General features: G+C 36.0%; 1 protein-coding gene across 14 annotated transcripts in view; it reads right to left on the minus strand.

The window, feature by feature from the left end:
• Positions 1 to 13,702, minus strand: part of RUFY3 (RUN and FYVE domain containing 3) — a 76,020-nt gene that overhangs the window by 46,572 nt on the left and 15,746 nt on the right. The window contains exon 1 of one of the 14 annotated variants that reach the window (XM_079152988.1): positions 12,894 to 13,632. The exons of 10 other annotated variants lie outside the window; for them this stretch is intronic. In XM_079152988.1, coding sequence (XP_079009114.1) covers positions 12,894 to 13,071 — 178 coding nt within the window. In that variant the 5' untranslated portion in view covers positions 13,072 to 13,632. Of the gene's footprint in view, positions 1 to 12,893; positions 13,633 to 13,702 lie in introns of those variants that run through there. 3 more of the 14 variants (XM_079152990.1, XM_079152984.1, XM_079152985.1) reach the window with 3 other exon arrangements.

Here is a 13,702-nt window from a genome sequence, read left to right on the forward strand (position 1 = left end):
GTAAGTGAAGATAGAGTAAGTCCAGCAGGTGACACTGGAAGCCCATGGAGGATAGGGCCTGATAGGGAGTGAGGGAATAAGGAAAAAGGGCCCCATCAGTAGACCCTTTGCCCTCTTGCCTGAAAGGGTACACTGGCAGAGACAGCTCTGAGAGACTTCAGACTTCAGCTCTGAGAGACTTCATGCTGCTGCTGCCCACAGGACTCCACACTGTACAAGTCTCAGGTGAAATGTAGTACATCCATCCCATATACACCCTAAGTTCTACAGGTCCAGAAAAGGGGAAGAAAATCCCAGCAGCCTTTTATTTCAGAAAGCAAATTCTAGAAATTTTAGAAAAGTGAAAATTTCTATGGCATGAGTAATAGTAAAATGCATTTTCTGCTTGGGGCCCTGTTACTAGTATTTTAAAAAAGATGTGGTTCACACATGCTGAATCTACTGTCTTTAAAAAAAAAAAAAAACCAACACTCAACTGTATACTGGAAAGTTTAGATTTTAATACAGTATGTGAAAATGCAACTAACTGCAGCAGTGAAAGACAAAAAAAAAAAAAAAAAAAAAAAACAAAACCCAAAAAACAAACAAAAAAACCCCCCAAATTGTGAAGAAGTAGCCAGTATAAAATTTTATGACACCATGCTATTAAAAATGTCTTAAAAATATTTCAAGCACCTTGGAAATATTTACAAAAAAATTAAATAACTGTACTTGATCTAGAACTTCCAGTTCTACAAATTAAAATTGGTAAAATGTTCAAGCTGTACATACAGCTATGTACCAAAACTATCTGTGGTAAGACAATTTAGAAACAACCCAAATGTCTATAAGGCAATAGTCAAAGAAATTACAGCACATTCAATCAACTGAAGACATTAAACAAAGTGGTAGAGATTTCTATTTACTGGTGTGGAAAGATACCACAAGGGGAAAAAAAAACGCAGGTCACACAGCACAGGTATAAGATCTTACATGCATAAAATGGCAAGAGGTTGCAAATCAATGTTGTATGTATACATTTAATAGCTGAAGGTGTTAAAATTTTAGGTGAAATGCATTATTTTGTATTTCATATTTTTTGTATCCCATAACTTTTCAAGGCAAATTTATAATTTCTGTAACTGGCAAAATAAAGTTGTTTTTATTAAAAAATATATGCCAATACTAAAGATATTTTCTTTAAAAATATACCATTATTTTAACACGCTAACTCAGAAATTTTTATTTTGGGAATATTTAATCATATAAAAATAAATAATTACTTAAGCGACCACTTTGGGGACACATCTGTTTCACTATTCCTCTACAAAAGTGTTTTTAAGCTCGTCAGATCTTTTTATTTGTTCTCTGGAAAAATTCAAATACCAAAAATTACAAAGGAATAGATTTTAGTATTTAGTCCTCTATACTCAAAAGTACTTCACAGCAGTCACAGCAGATTGGTGATGCCTAGGGGAAGCACATGAAAAAATGTTTCCCGTTGAACTCTCTACCTGCTAAGAAGGGCACCAGCAAACACCCAGAATAATACAGAACCTTAAATGAAAAGCAGAGGATATGGTCGATGCTCTCACAGTGCTTGCTCTCTTTCTAGCCAGTACTCAGTAACCAGGCTCAGGACTCTGACAACTTGTATTTCATTTGAGCTCCATCATTAGTCTAACCTATACATTTGGAAAATTATTCATATTTCAATGATTGGTTTAGGACAAATGACTTCAGGGCCATTTGAAAAGATGACAACTCAAAGATGAGTTCGTGTGAACTCCTTGTAAGGAAGGCAGAAGTGGGGCTGAGATTGTGGCTCAGTGCTAGAGTGCTTGCCTTGCATGTGTAAGGCACTGGGTTCAAATTCTTAGCACCACATATACATAAATAAAATAAAAGTCCATCGACAACTAAAAGAAAAAATACATAAACGAAAGGCAGAAAAATTAGACATTCTGTTCTAAGGAAGTCCAGAAAAAGCTTATGACTAGAGAGCAAAGACTACTAGGCACTATGATTAAGGATATTGCACTAGAGCAGATACCAGTGCAGGAATATCAGTAGGGAAAAACTGAAAGAAGGCCTGAAATGGGGAAGTCCAAGCAGAGCTTATGAACAAGCATGTTAGTCTCAAAGGCATCATGCACCTTCTCTGTGGTTTAGGTAGGGACTGGGGTACAAGAACAAATCTACTGGCATTTTTCACCCAGATTTCAGATTTTACAAAGTCCCATGGGCTGGGTGGGTAAAACTTACCTTGAAAGGGTGACTATCTAGGCTGTTCTCAAAGCAGAGAAAAAAGAAAAGATGAACCTTGTACAAAGAACTTTGCCCTGTAGGCTTCTGAGATCGTATTAAAAGCTACAACCTTCTTGCTTTGAATAGTTCACAGATTGTCTTATGCACACAAAATCACAATTTTGTGACAATGTCGATCTGAGGGTAACTGTGCAAGTGGCAACAAATGTTCCTAAACTAATTTCACTAAGGACCGATTACAAAAGTGGGGGAGTGCCACAGCCAAAGCAAAGAGTAATAACACAATATTGTGAAGAAGAGAATTCTGACAGCCTAGCATTGGTGGTACATGCTTGTAATCACATCAACTTGGAGGCGGAGAAAGGAAAATTCCAAGTTTGAGCTCAGTTTCAGCAACTTAGCAAAACTCTGTTTCAAAATAAAAAATAAAAAGGCCTGATGATGTTGGGTGTGGTGGCGCACACCTGTATCCGAGAGGTTAGGGAGGCTGAGGCAGGAGGATCTCAAGTTCAAAGTCAGCCTCAGCAAAAGTGAGGCACTAAGCAACTCAGTGAGATCCTGTCTCTAAAAAAAAAAAAAAAAAAACAAAATAGGGCTGGGCATGTGGCTCAGTGGTCAAGTGTCCCTAAGTTTAATCTACAGTACCCAAAAAAAAGAAAGGAAAAAAAAAAAAAAAAAAAAAGGTCTGATATCTGATGATGTAGCTAGCTAGCTCAGTGGTAAAGCAACCCCGAGTTAAATCCTTAGAACTCTCCCTGACAGAGAAAGAAATTCTAAGAATCCACATTTTGTTTCTGAATACTTACGAAAATAATAAATCAAATACTGTATCAGATACTGTGTCTAGATACAGCAGATCACCCTGTGCTCTGCATGCAGCATTTTGATGGCTGTGAAAAACAAAGCATGCCAATAAATAAAGAGGTCTGTGCCCCGGAAAAACTCAAAATATTTAAGGGAAAAATAAAAAAATTGAAAATCGAATATGGTAACTGTTTTCAGGAGATTGTTTCTACTCACAGATGTGTGAAACTCTTGTCAAGGAAAGATACTTGCTATAAGCAAGACAGATGAATGAACACATAGTTTTAATTTTCATAATTTTTTTGGGGAAAAAATCCACTTTTTTTCCTGACTAGAACAATAACCCTTTTGTAGACTATTTAAAGACATAAAGAAGCATGAAGAATATCATAATAATCACCTTTAATTCCACTAACCAGAGATAATCACTTTTTATATTTCTGGTACATTTCCTTTGACTTGTATTAAGTGTATTTGCATTTAAAACAAGTGTGACCACAGTACATATGCGGCTTGGGAGAGGGTTTTTCAAATTCTTATATTTAAAACATTCCTGTATGCCATTAAATATTCTTCCACCATTTTTAGTGCTTGTTGTATGTTTCACAAATTGGTAAATAATTTTCCTCGTAAGTTATTTAAATGGCTTTCAAGGTTTTGCTACCATAAGTCAGAATGTTTTATTAATATGCATATGTAAACTTTTTGCCCATATTTCTGATATTTCCTTAGAGAAATAAATGCCTGTTATGATCACTGGGAACTAATTTCCTAAGCCCCTTGATTCATACTGATAAAGTGATTTTTCAGAAAGGCTGTTTCAATATATACTCTCTACTGGCAGAGGCCCCCAATGTTTTCTTCCCATACTTCCACTAGTACTGAGCACTATCAGTAGATATATTAAAAAAAAAATAATAGCAAATTATTAATTATACTAAACTCCTATTTTCCAAATATGATAGACATTGATTTCAGAACATGCGATAAACAATAAAAAAAATAAAAATCCAAATAAAACAGAAACCAAAAATCAAATTGTATATAAAAGGGGAAGGAATTCCAATAATCTTTTCTTTTAAAATGAATTATTTTCTGGGCCTACAGGGAATAACTGAGTTTACCTGATATTTGTTGGGTATCTGACACAAATAGTACACAGAAGCATTCTGAAGGATGAAAAAGTTTTTCCCCAACAAACTTCCTATATTATTTCAAAAATGAAAAATTACATTCATTAAAACTAAAAAACTGGAGAATAACTCCAAGCATATTCAAACAAGTGACACAGATAGCACCCAATGACTCAAGAAATGAAGGTATCAGCTTTGTTAGAGATGGATTTGTGGATGAAGGGATTAGGGGTCTTTCCCTTTCCCAAGTTAACACTGGCATGAAAAAATCTGAAGAGGGAATAGTATAACAAGAATTAGTAGGGTTTTGGTGAAGTACAGAACCAACAGCCTGGTTGGAATAGGAAAGTAGGTTGAAAAGGAGTTTGAAAACACATGGGACAAAGAAAATCACCTGCAGAAAAGCATGGGAATGCTTGGGTAAAGAGGATTCAGTGCAGTTACTATTTCAAACAATCTGTAATTGTGAACACTACTGCTACCATGAACAGCTTTTTGGAACACTTTTGTACTTTCATGTGAAAAACATTTTAAATTTAGCATGTAGAAGTACTGCCTGCCAGTCAGGTCAGTTTCAGAAGTGTACCATTTTTGCTGTTTGGCAGTGTGTCTTTGGAACTATGTAAATATTTTTGTGCACTTTATAAAAATGAATGAAAAGAGAAAAAAGAAAATGAATGGATAAAAAGCTGGGATCTGGTCTTCAATTAAATTGACAGCAATCACCAAGAATTCCCAAATGGCATTCTTTGGGCTCATCTGGATGCTCTCAGGACCTCAGCTGGACAATGCTATGTTCTATTATGTACAAAACTGCTGGAAACGAGTCACCAGAGACTGGGAAGACTTCCCAGTCAACTGTATTCTGAGACATGAATGCTGTGAATGGATTGAGCCATTGGCTGCCCAAGTTTGAATCCTGACTCTATCACTACATCCTGTAGGGTCGACTTTCTCATTTGCAAAGTGAGATAATAACAGTACCTAAATTTAAGGGCTGCCATAGGGACTAAAATAAATAATATATTTGTAACACTTAGATCAAATAGCTCCTACACAAAGTAACTGCTCAACAAGTACCAGTATCTCCTACTGCTAAACCACTATTACCACCACTCTTCTAGGAATATTCTATGATCAATACAGAAGGCTGCCTCCAATAGGTCTCTTGTATATGAATGAAAAGTTCTTATACAATCACGAGACTCATCTGGTAATTTTATGAAACGGGCATGGGAAGAGATAACTTTGGAGAAAGCTAAAAAATAGGTCTAGGAATCTGAATATGGCCTGATTAGATCATGGCTGCTATGGAAATGAAAAGAAAAGACAAAAGAGGGTGCTGTGGAATGAAGCACAAATATGTCTCTTTCAGGCCCTAAACGTGGACAGCATTATTTTTGGTTAATCACAAAAGAAAACTATAAAAATAGATGCCTTAAACATGGTTTATATAATTTTATACATACACACCTGTGTTTATACAGTTTGTAGTAAATATAGAAAGGTTGCTTAAAATTCAGTTAAGTGGTACTTCTTATGCTATTAACATGTTTACTTATGAAAATAGCTATAGCCTTGAATTTTCATTAACTTAAGTGGTTTCATTTAAGATTTTTTGAGCATTACATGTCCCAAATTTTCTTGGCAGAAGAAAACACATGCTTATCATCAGAAGGATATGGAAACTATTCACATAAATAAATGAAAATAGGAATCTAACAAAAAATTTGCATGTATATGTTAGTCAATATTGAGTCATCTTATTTTTCTATTAATTGGGGGGAACTATTCTTATTGTCTTATTTAAAAGAGGTTAAGTTTATTTATTTAAAATATGTTTCACCTCTTTACCTTTATCTCGAACTCATGGAGAGGAAGGGCTATTGACTTATTAGCCCCTTTTCCCTTTGCATCAAGGAATACCCTATAAATATTTCTGACCAACTAACAGACCAAAACAAAATCTTTGCATGGAGTGCACTATCAGTACTAGACTCACGTTTCATATAAGCTTCTCTGTATACATTAATAGTACAAATGTCAGATGTCTAAAAGGACACCAGAGCAATATAATTACCAAGGGGAAATGTGTTATGCAATAGCAATGCGAATTCTGCTATCCCGTGCTCTGCTTTACAATTACTCTAAAGTCAAAGACCTGAGCAAAGGTTCTTTTCTTTACATGTCCACCTAATATATAGTGTTTTTAAAAAATATATTTTTAGATGTAGATGGACACAATACTTTCATTTATTTATTTCTCTGTGGTGCTGAGGATTGAACCCAGTGCCTCACACATGCCAGGCAAGTGCTCCACCACTGAGCACAACCCCAGCCCCTATATAGTGTTCTCATAGTCTGTTTTGTATTATCTGTATTTGGGAAGAAGTTTTCTAAGTAAGAGTAATTTAAAAGCTTATAGCTGCCTTTGTGACTTAATGGTATATTGTACTATATTAAAATGACTATTTGAGCATCATCTCTCATCAGATTCTCTATTCTTAAAAACAGTAATAGAGATGCACATATTTCTTGATAACTGAGTGTTATTTTTAACCAATTTATTTTTCTTATTCACAGAAGTCCAAGAAATGGGCAATACTAAAATCTGAGTTCAAGCTACTAATGTTCACCTTTAATATGGTAAATAACCAGTTTGGACTACTCTTTAAGATTAGATATAAAAATAGAAAAGTAAATTAATGATAATATCCTTAAAAATATGGTTTAAACTGTTGTGGCTCCCATTATGCTTCAGAACTACTAGTGGGAACTGCTGCTGCTTATAGGGTACTTTACATTAGTGATCTCATTGAATCCTAACATTGAGTAGTTACTACCACCAATAAGGAAAGGAGGAAAACTCAGGTAAAGAGTGATTTAGTAACCTGAGCAAGCTTACATGAGTATTGAGTAGTGGGGTAAAGAACTAAATCCAGATCTAGGACATAAAATATATACTTTTAACCACTACCCTATATCTCTAAATTAATAATAACTACCATAGTAGCTTAAAGCACCAATAGCCAAATCACTCCCTAATTGTAATAATCCCTTTATTGTCCTTAGTATATCCCTAATTTGAGAATACTGAAGTTTTCTAAAACCTAATTAATATTCACCTAATTATTTTTCTCTCTTGTGATGCTAAAGATCAAACCCAGGGACTCATGCATTCTAAGCTAGCACTCCACTGGTGGGTCACGCATAGTAGTGCATGCCTGTATTCCCAGTGACTCAGAAGGCCTTGACAATTTAGTGAGACCCTATCTCAAAATAAAAAAAAAGGACTGGGGATGCAGTGGTAGAGTACTCTGGGTTTGATAACCAGAAACAACCACCACCACAATAACAAAAACAAAAACACTACCACTGACCATATCCTAATATCCAGCCAATTCTAATTAGATTTATTAAATACTAGCAGATTTCTTCATGATCATTTTTTATTCTGTGCCAAAATTCTATTTGGGAATTTTCAATTCTCCACAAAGAATATACTTTCATTTTGGGTGGGGGGGTACCAGGGGTTGAACTCAGGAGTACTCAAACCTCAACCACTGAGCCACATCCCCAGCCCTATTTTGTATTTTATTTAGACAGGGTCTCACTGAGTTGCTCATCACCTTGCTTTTGTTGAGGCTGGTTTTGAACTCACGATCCTCCTGCCTCAGCCTCCTGAGCTGCTGGGATTACAGGCATGCACCACCATACTTGGCAAAGAAAATATTTTCACTGCCATAAAAAAGCCTTATAATAAAAATCCAATTTATCTGGGCATGATAGCCCACACATAATCCCTGTGACTCGGGAGGTTGAGGCAGGAGGATCCTGAGTTGGAGGTCAACATGGGCAACATAGTAAGACCCTGTCTCAAAATAACAACAAGAAAGAACTGAGGGTATAGCTCACTGGTAGGGCACTCCTGGGTTAAATCCACAGTATAAAATAAAATAAAATAAAAAATCCAACTTATGTTCAATAAGTGGGCCTAAGAAAAAAGAATTATTTTAAATCAAGGTCTAAATAACTTGTCAGATACTTAAATCACACAGATATCCCAAATATGACAAAGGAGGGTAGGAATGTGAAAGAAAATAAGAAATGAGCTTAAAACTGGATATTAGTTTAAGGACTATAAGGAATTTAACTTATACCATAAATTCTATTAAAACTATGTCTGTAGAAGACTTCATAAGCCTGGCAGGAGGACAGCAAATTCAAGGTCAGTCAACCTGAGCAATTTAATGAGACCATCAGCAACTCAACAAGGCCTGTTTCAAAAGGGCTGGGGATGTAGCTCAGTGGTAACGCTCCTTTGGTTCAATCCCCAGTACCCCTCCAGAAAGAAAGAGAGGGTAGAGGAGGGAGAGAGAACACACACGCTTAACAGGGTAAAGGTGATATTTCTTAGTTGAAATACAAAACTACTGGTGTCTTTCAACTTAGGTACATAAAAGAGAAAACACAAAGGCTCAGGACTTCATTCTTTAAAGATTCTCTTTAAGATATTGAAAAGATTTTTTCAATACACAAATTGCTAATTGTGTAACCTTGTTATAGGGTAATCTTTTTATAAGTGGAGTCACAACTATAGCTGAGTTTGCTGTTAAATATTTGATTAAATGAAAGTAATACTGGAATCTGTCCTTCATGTGTGTGCCTGTGTGTACACATATAATTTATATGGAATTTCTGGAAAAACTCTTTTTATTGTTTTCCTGATCCTGGAATTATATATACTTGTTTCAAGAATGCTACTCCAAAAATCCAGATGTAAATGTGAACAAACCATTATAATATAAAGCGTATCACTTAATCTCAGCAATGGTACAATTTCTGAAATAATTATAATGATGCTTAAAGGTCTAATTGAGGTGTTTTGCTTCTATTCTTGAGAAAAACAAAGGGCATTTATTCTCTAAACACTCCAAAGTACTTTAGAAGTTCCTTTTCTTAGAAACTCCACTATGCTTTCAGAAACTAAAAACACTCAGAGAATGTCTCTGGCGGGTCATCTCAATGATGGTACATGTTTTCTAAATCAGAAAAAAGCAAAATGAATTTTATATAAATAAGGCTGCTCCTCTAGTGTTGACATGACAAAAGGAAAATGAGCTATATCTTAAAACTGCTCAATGTACACTTAAGTTTCACTCTTTTCCCTTTTCTGTCCCACACACTGAGTAAAGACTGAACTCTTTAAGGAAGCTATATTAAGCCAGCATAGGTGTTTTGATTTTTTTTTTGGTCACAACATATTAGCATCAGGGACTCATACCTTCTGTTCTTTCTGCATTCCCTACTGGTGAAGGGAAGCCAGGATCTGGAGCCAAACACTGAGCAGTCACCCCAGGGACTGCCTCACCTTCATTCTCTAGCCCTTCAGCCACTCAGTCATCAAATACATTCTACTTTTCCAGTGATTGTTCCTTCCCTTTTGTGATCACTCTCATAGTTTCAGTTTGAGATTATCATCTGTGACCTGGATCATTTGAGTCATCATGTAAGAGGTCCCTGGAGAGCTTATATCCTTCTGATCCATCTAATACATTGCTATAAGAGTTGTCATTCCATATTAAAAACCTTATTTCAGGTTCAGACAAAAAGAACCATTAGCTTTTTACTAGCATCAAGTCCAGGCTTCTCAGTCTATCCTCAATCTTTCTAGTCTTATACGCTATTGTGCCAAACACAAGTATGCTATGTTCCTAACGACTTGCTATTTCCAGGCTTGGTCAACTCAGTAGGTACTACTTGAAATGCCCTGTCCCATGTATATACAGTGATCACCAAGTTATCTCTTAAGATCTGCATCAAGACTCACTTATTCCATGAAGCCTCTCTTGACCCCTACCCTCTCCTTTCCTGTGGACTCAATCCTGGGCTCTTGTCTTTAGGGGAAATCTATTTGTAATCAAAGTTGTTGTAGATTTGCCCCTGGTTTTAAAAAAGAGAATATGTAAAAAAGAGAGTGATCACCTCACTGCTTACCAATAAATGTTCAGATAAGGAGGCAAATGCTTTTTTATTCCCATCTAACAGGATGAGGCAGAAATACTTGGTCCAGGCCTATGCATACTGTAGACTGCACAGTGAAGTGCAGAAACTGTTTTAGAAGACAAAATTTGGAAACCTCAAAGCTTCTATGCTGAGGATACACAGTCTATATCATCATCTTAAGAGGGAACCCTTTGCCAGGAGTGGTGGCCCACGCCTATAATCCCAGCAGGTGGGGAGGCTGAGACAGGAGGATCTTGAGTTCAAAGCCAGCCTCAGCAAAAGCAAGGCACTAAACAACTCAGTGAGACCCTGACTCTAAATAAAATACAAAATAGGGATGGGATGTGGCTCAGTGGTAGAGTGCCTGTGAGTTCAATCCATGGTACCAAAAAAAAAAAAAAAAAAAAAAAAAAAAAAAAAAAGAGGGAACCCTTTTGTTCCTTTTCTTTTCTAGCAGACAGGGGATTTGTGTGGTCAATTTCTCTCTGTGAAACAGCCAGGAGGTAGTCTGGATACTCATGAGTGGTCCAGGCACCAGGGGCTCCATTTTGTCAATAAGGTGAGATTCATATAATTACTGTCCACTATTCAAATGCTTACAGCTAAACTAAATCTAATACTTTTCACTAGTATTAACAGTAGTGTTAACACTATTATTAAAACAGACATTTCTTGGATCCAAATGACTGTTTAGACACCCAGAGTTACCAGTGGAAGAAGGAAATAAAACCCCCCATAAAGTACCACCTGCTTTCCTAGATCATTATACTCATATATGCCGTCATGGCCTATGTCTTCTTTCATTATAAGAAATAACTACTTTTTTTGACTAACTGAAGGTAAAACCCTCAAATTCACTGTCAGAATTTCTCTATTTCCTTCAATCCTCTATAGTTGATTAAAGGTTTTGGAAACTTATTTTGTGACTTCCTTAATCAAAGGATGTGCCCCTTATAGCTTAGTTTGCAGCTGTCATACATTTCCCATAGTGCTGTGATAATATCTGTGGCAACAGATTTCTCAATGAAGAATTCAAACAGTACCACACAAAAGCTTACATGAGCCAAACAGCTCACTTTTGCTCACTCATTGGACTCTAAACTAAAAAAAAATCATATATTCAAAGTACTAAAATTATTAAAATTACTTTGAGATATTGACAAACTGGATTTTATAATTGAGAATAGTTCATATTGCATTACTTTCAAAATGGATGGGGATTGGAGGAGTAGAAATGATCCAAATAAGGTATATGCATTTGATGTAATGAAACTCATTATTCTGTATCATTAATATGCACTAATAAGTTTATTTTTTAAAAAATGGATGGAGATTTTTTTCCAACAAAATATATACACTGAGGTATTTGCTAAAAGACTTCTTGGTAGCCTTTTAAAATTGTTTTCTTACCTAAAGATTTTTAAAGCTTTGAGGCTGTTTTAAACAGTAGGGGCATTGTATAGAATTTCAGTCAATGTCTTCTAACTTTTGGGCACATTCTGAAGCATAGCTGAAGGAAGCTGTTTAACTGACAAACCAATTGTTAAGAGACACAAAAGGTCTTCAAGACTACTTAAACATTGTTCTTAAGATATATACAAAATGACTGCTTTATGCTCTGTGATGTTAACCCTCTCTAAAACTTTCTTAACGCTAAGTCTGACAATGGGTGAAATCTGAGTCATGATAAGATTGCAACAAGGTCAAGGGTAAGGAATCACTTTTCCTAACTCTATCTGCTATGGGTAATTCACCTCATGGCCCTTTCTATCCTGTAGATTTGCCTAAATATCAGGCAGATATTTATAAAGAATTTCTCCTTACATGCAAGCATGTTTTATCTTCATTATTTTAAACTAGAGAGTAAACACAATCTGAGAAGCCAGTGTATTAAAAACAAAACTATTTCCAGCTTGGCATTAAGAGAATTAAGGGGTAGAAGCTAAAAATGCTTCACAATTTAAGGGAGGTTCTAGGAGAAAGTAAGTCAAGAGACCACAAAGATTTCAAGGACACTGACAGTGGAAATTTCAAATGAATCATAATAGTTAACACAAATAACTTATGAAGAGCAATGACCCATGAAAGTCCATGGGTAGCAATTACCGTATTAATCATGTTTATCCTTTTTATGTTCAACCTGCTTTTTAAAGGTCCATAGTCATTAAAAAAAGTGAATATAAAACTGCTCTCATCTAACTTAATACTTATTAGTAAGATGAAAACAGTTTATCAACTATTTTCTAGATGTCATAGGCTCTTTAACATTATATCCTGATGACAGGATACCCCTCTAGTGTTTCTACTGTAGTTACTATGTATAATCCTATAATTATAGTCATATTATCTTAATTTACTTTTAAGAATCACTGCAATTTCTATAATATTTTAATATATGAACAAATTAATAGCTTTTTCATTATTGATTAGGGTCAGACATGAAAAGTGACCCAAATTTCTCCTTAGAGGCTTAAAGACAAAGAACTCTGAATGCACTAGCATCTTTGAAAAGGAGACCTCGATGGGTGGGAAAAAATATTTTTCACAGTAAGTGAGAGAAGGAAGCTGGGTGGTAAGGACAAAAGGTTTCCAGATTTGTTAAAAATTTAGCATGCAGGTTCTTCCCACCTCTCCTTGACCCTCCTAGCCCCTATAACAATGAGGATGCTGGAGACACACTAGAGAATGGAGATCTGACCATACCTTCGTGGGTAGGCTCTGGGTCAGGTGTAAGTGAGATGTCATCCAGCTCTCGCAGGCAGAGCCATTCTCCATCCATAGACACTCGGAATTTGCAAAGGTAGATGGTCTCCATGGCAGCCTGTGTGATCTTGTCAGTGGTGGGGGTTGGCATATCGGTCGGAGGAGTCAGAGCAGACATGATGACTCAGCTGGGACCACAACACACACACACAAACACACACACACACACAAACACACTCTCTCCTACTCTCTCTCACACACTGGAAATATAATAAAACCTCCTCACCAAAATCCCCAAATCTGAAGCTCTGAAACAAAGCTTTCAGGAAAAGGGGTGGGGGAGGTTAAAAACAAAAAAACCCTAAAAACAAATAAACAAAAAAATCAAGGAAACCAACTGCTCAAGATAAACAATTCTACCCTATCTTTTCTTACTGACAGTTCCTACCACATAGCAAAATAAAATGATGCTTGTCTTCTCCAGCGTCCTCTCCTTTTATCTTTTCTTCTCTACCCTCTTCTCCAGTTGAGCAATAGGCTTCAAATCTTGTGCAGCCAATCCTGCCTTAGCTGGTTTTTTAAAAAACTGGCCTTAGCACGAAAAAGAAGAAATCCTTTCTTTGTGCAAGGAAAATAAAAAATACATAAACAAAAAAATGAATGAAAAATAAGCCTATATTTTCAATTTAGCTTTAAAAAAATCCCAAACTGCAGAAATCACTTTCAGGATCTGCTCAGATGAGCCAGGATGCTGAGTTCTAACAGGATTGGTTGTGCGCAGTAAGCAGGGTGTTGACCAAAATGGCTGA

This window comes from Sciurus vulgaris (genome assembly GCF_902686455.1).
Source record: "Sciurus vulgaris genome assembly, chromosome: 9".
Classification (NCBI taxonomy): domain Eukaryota; kingdom Metazoa; phylum Chordata; class Mammalia; order Rodentia; family Sciuridae; genus Sciurus; species Sciurus vulgaris.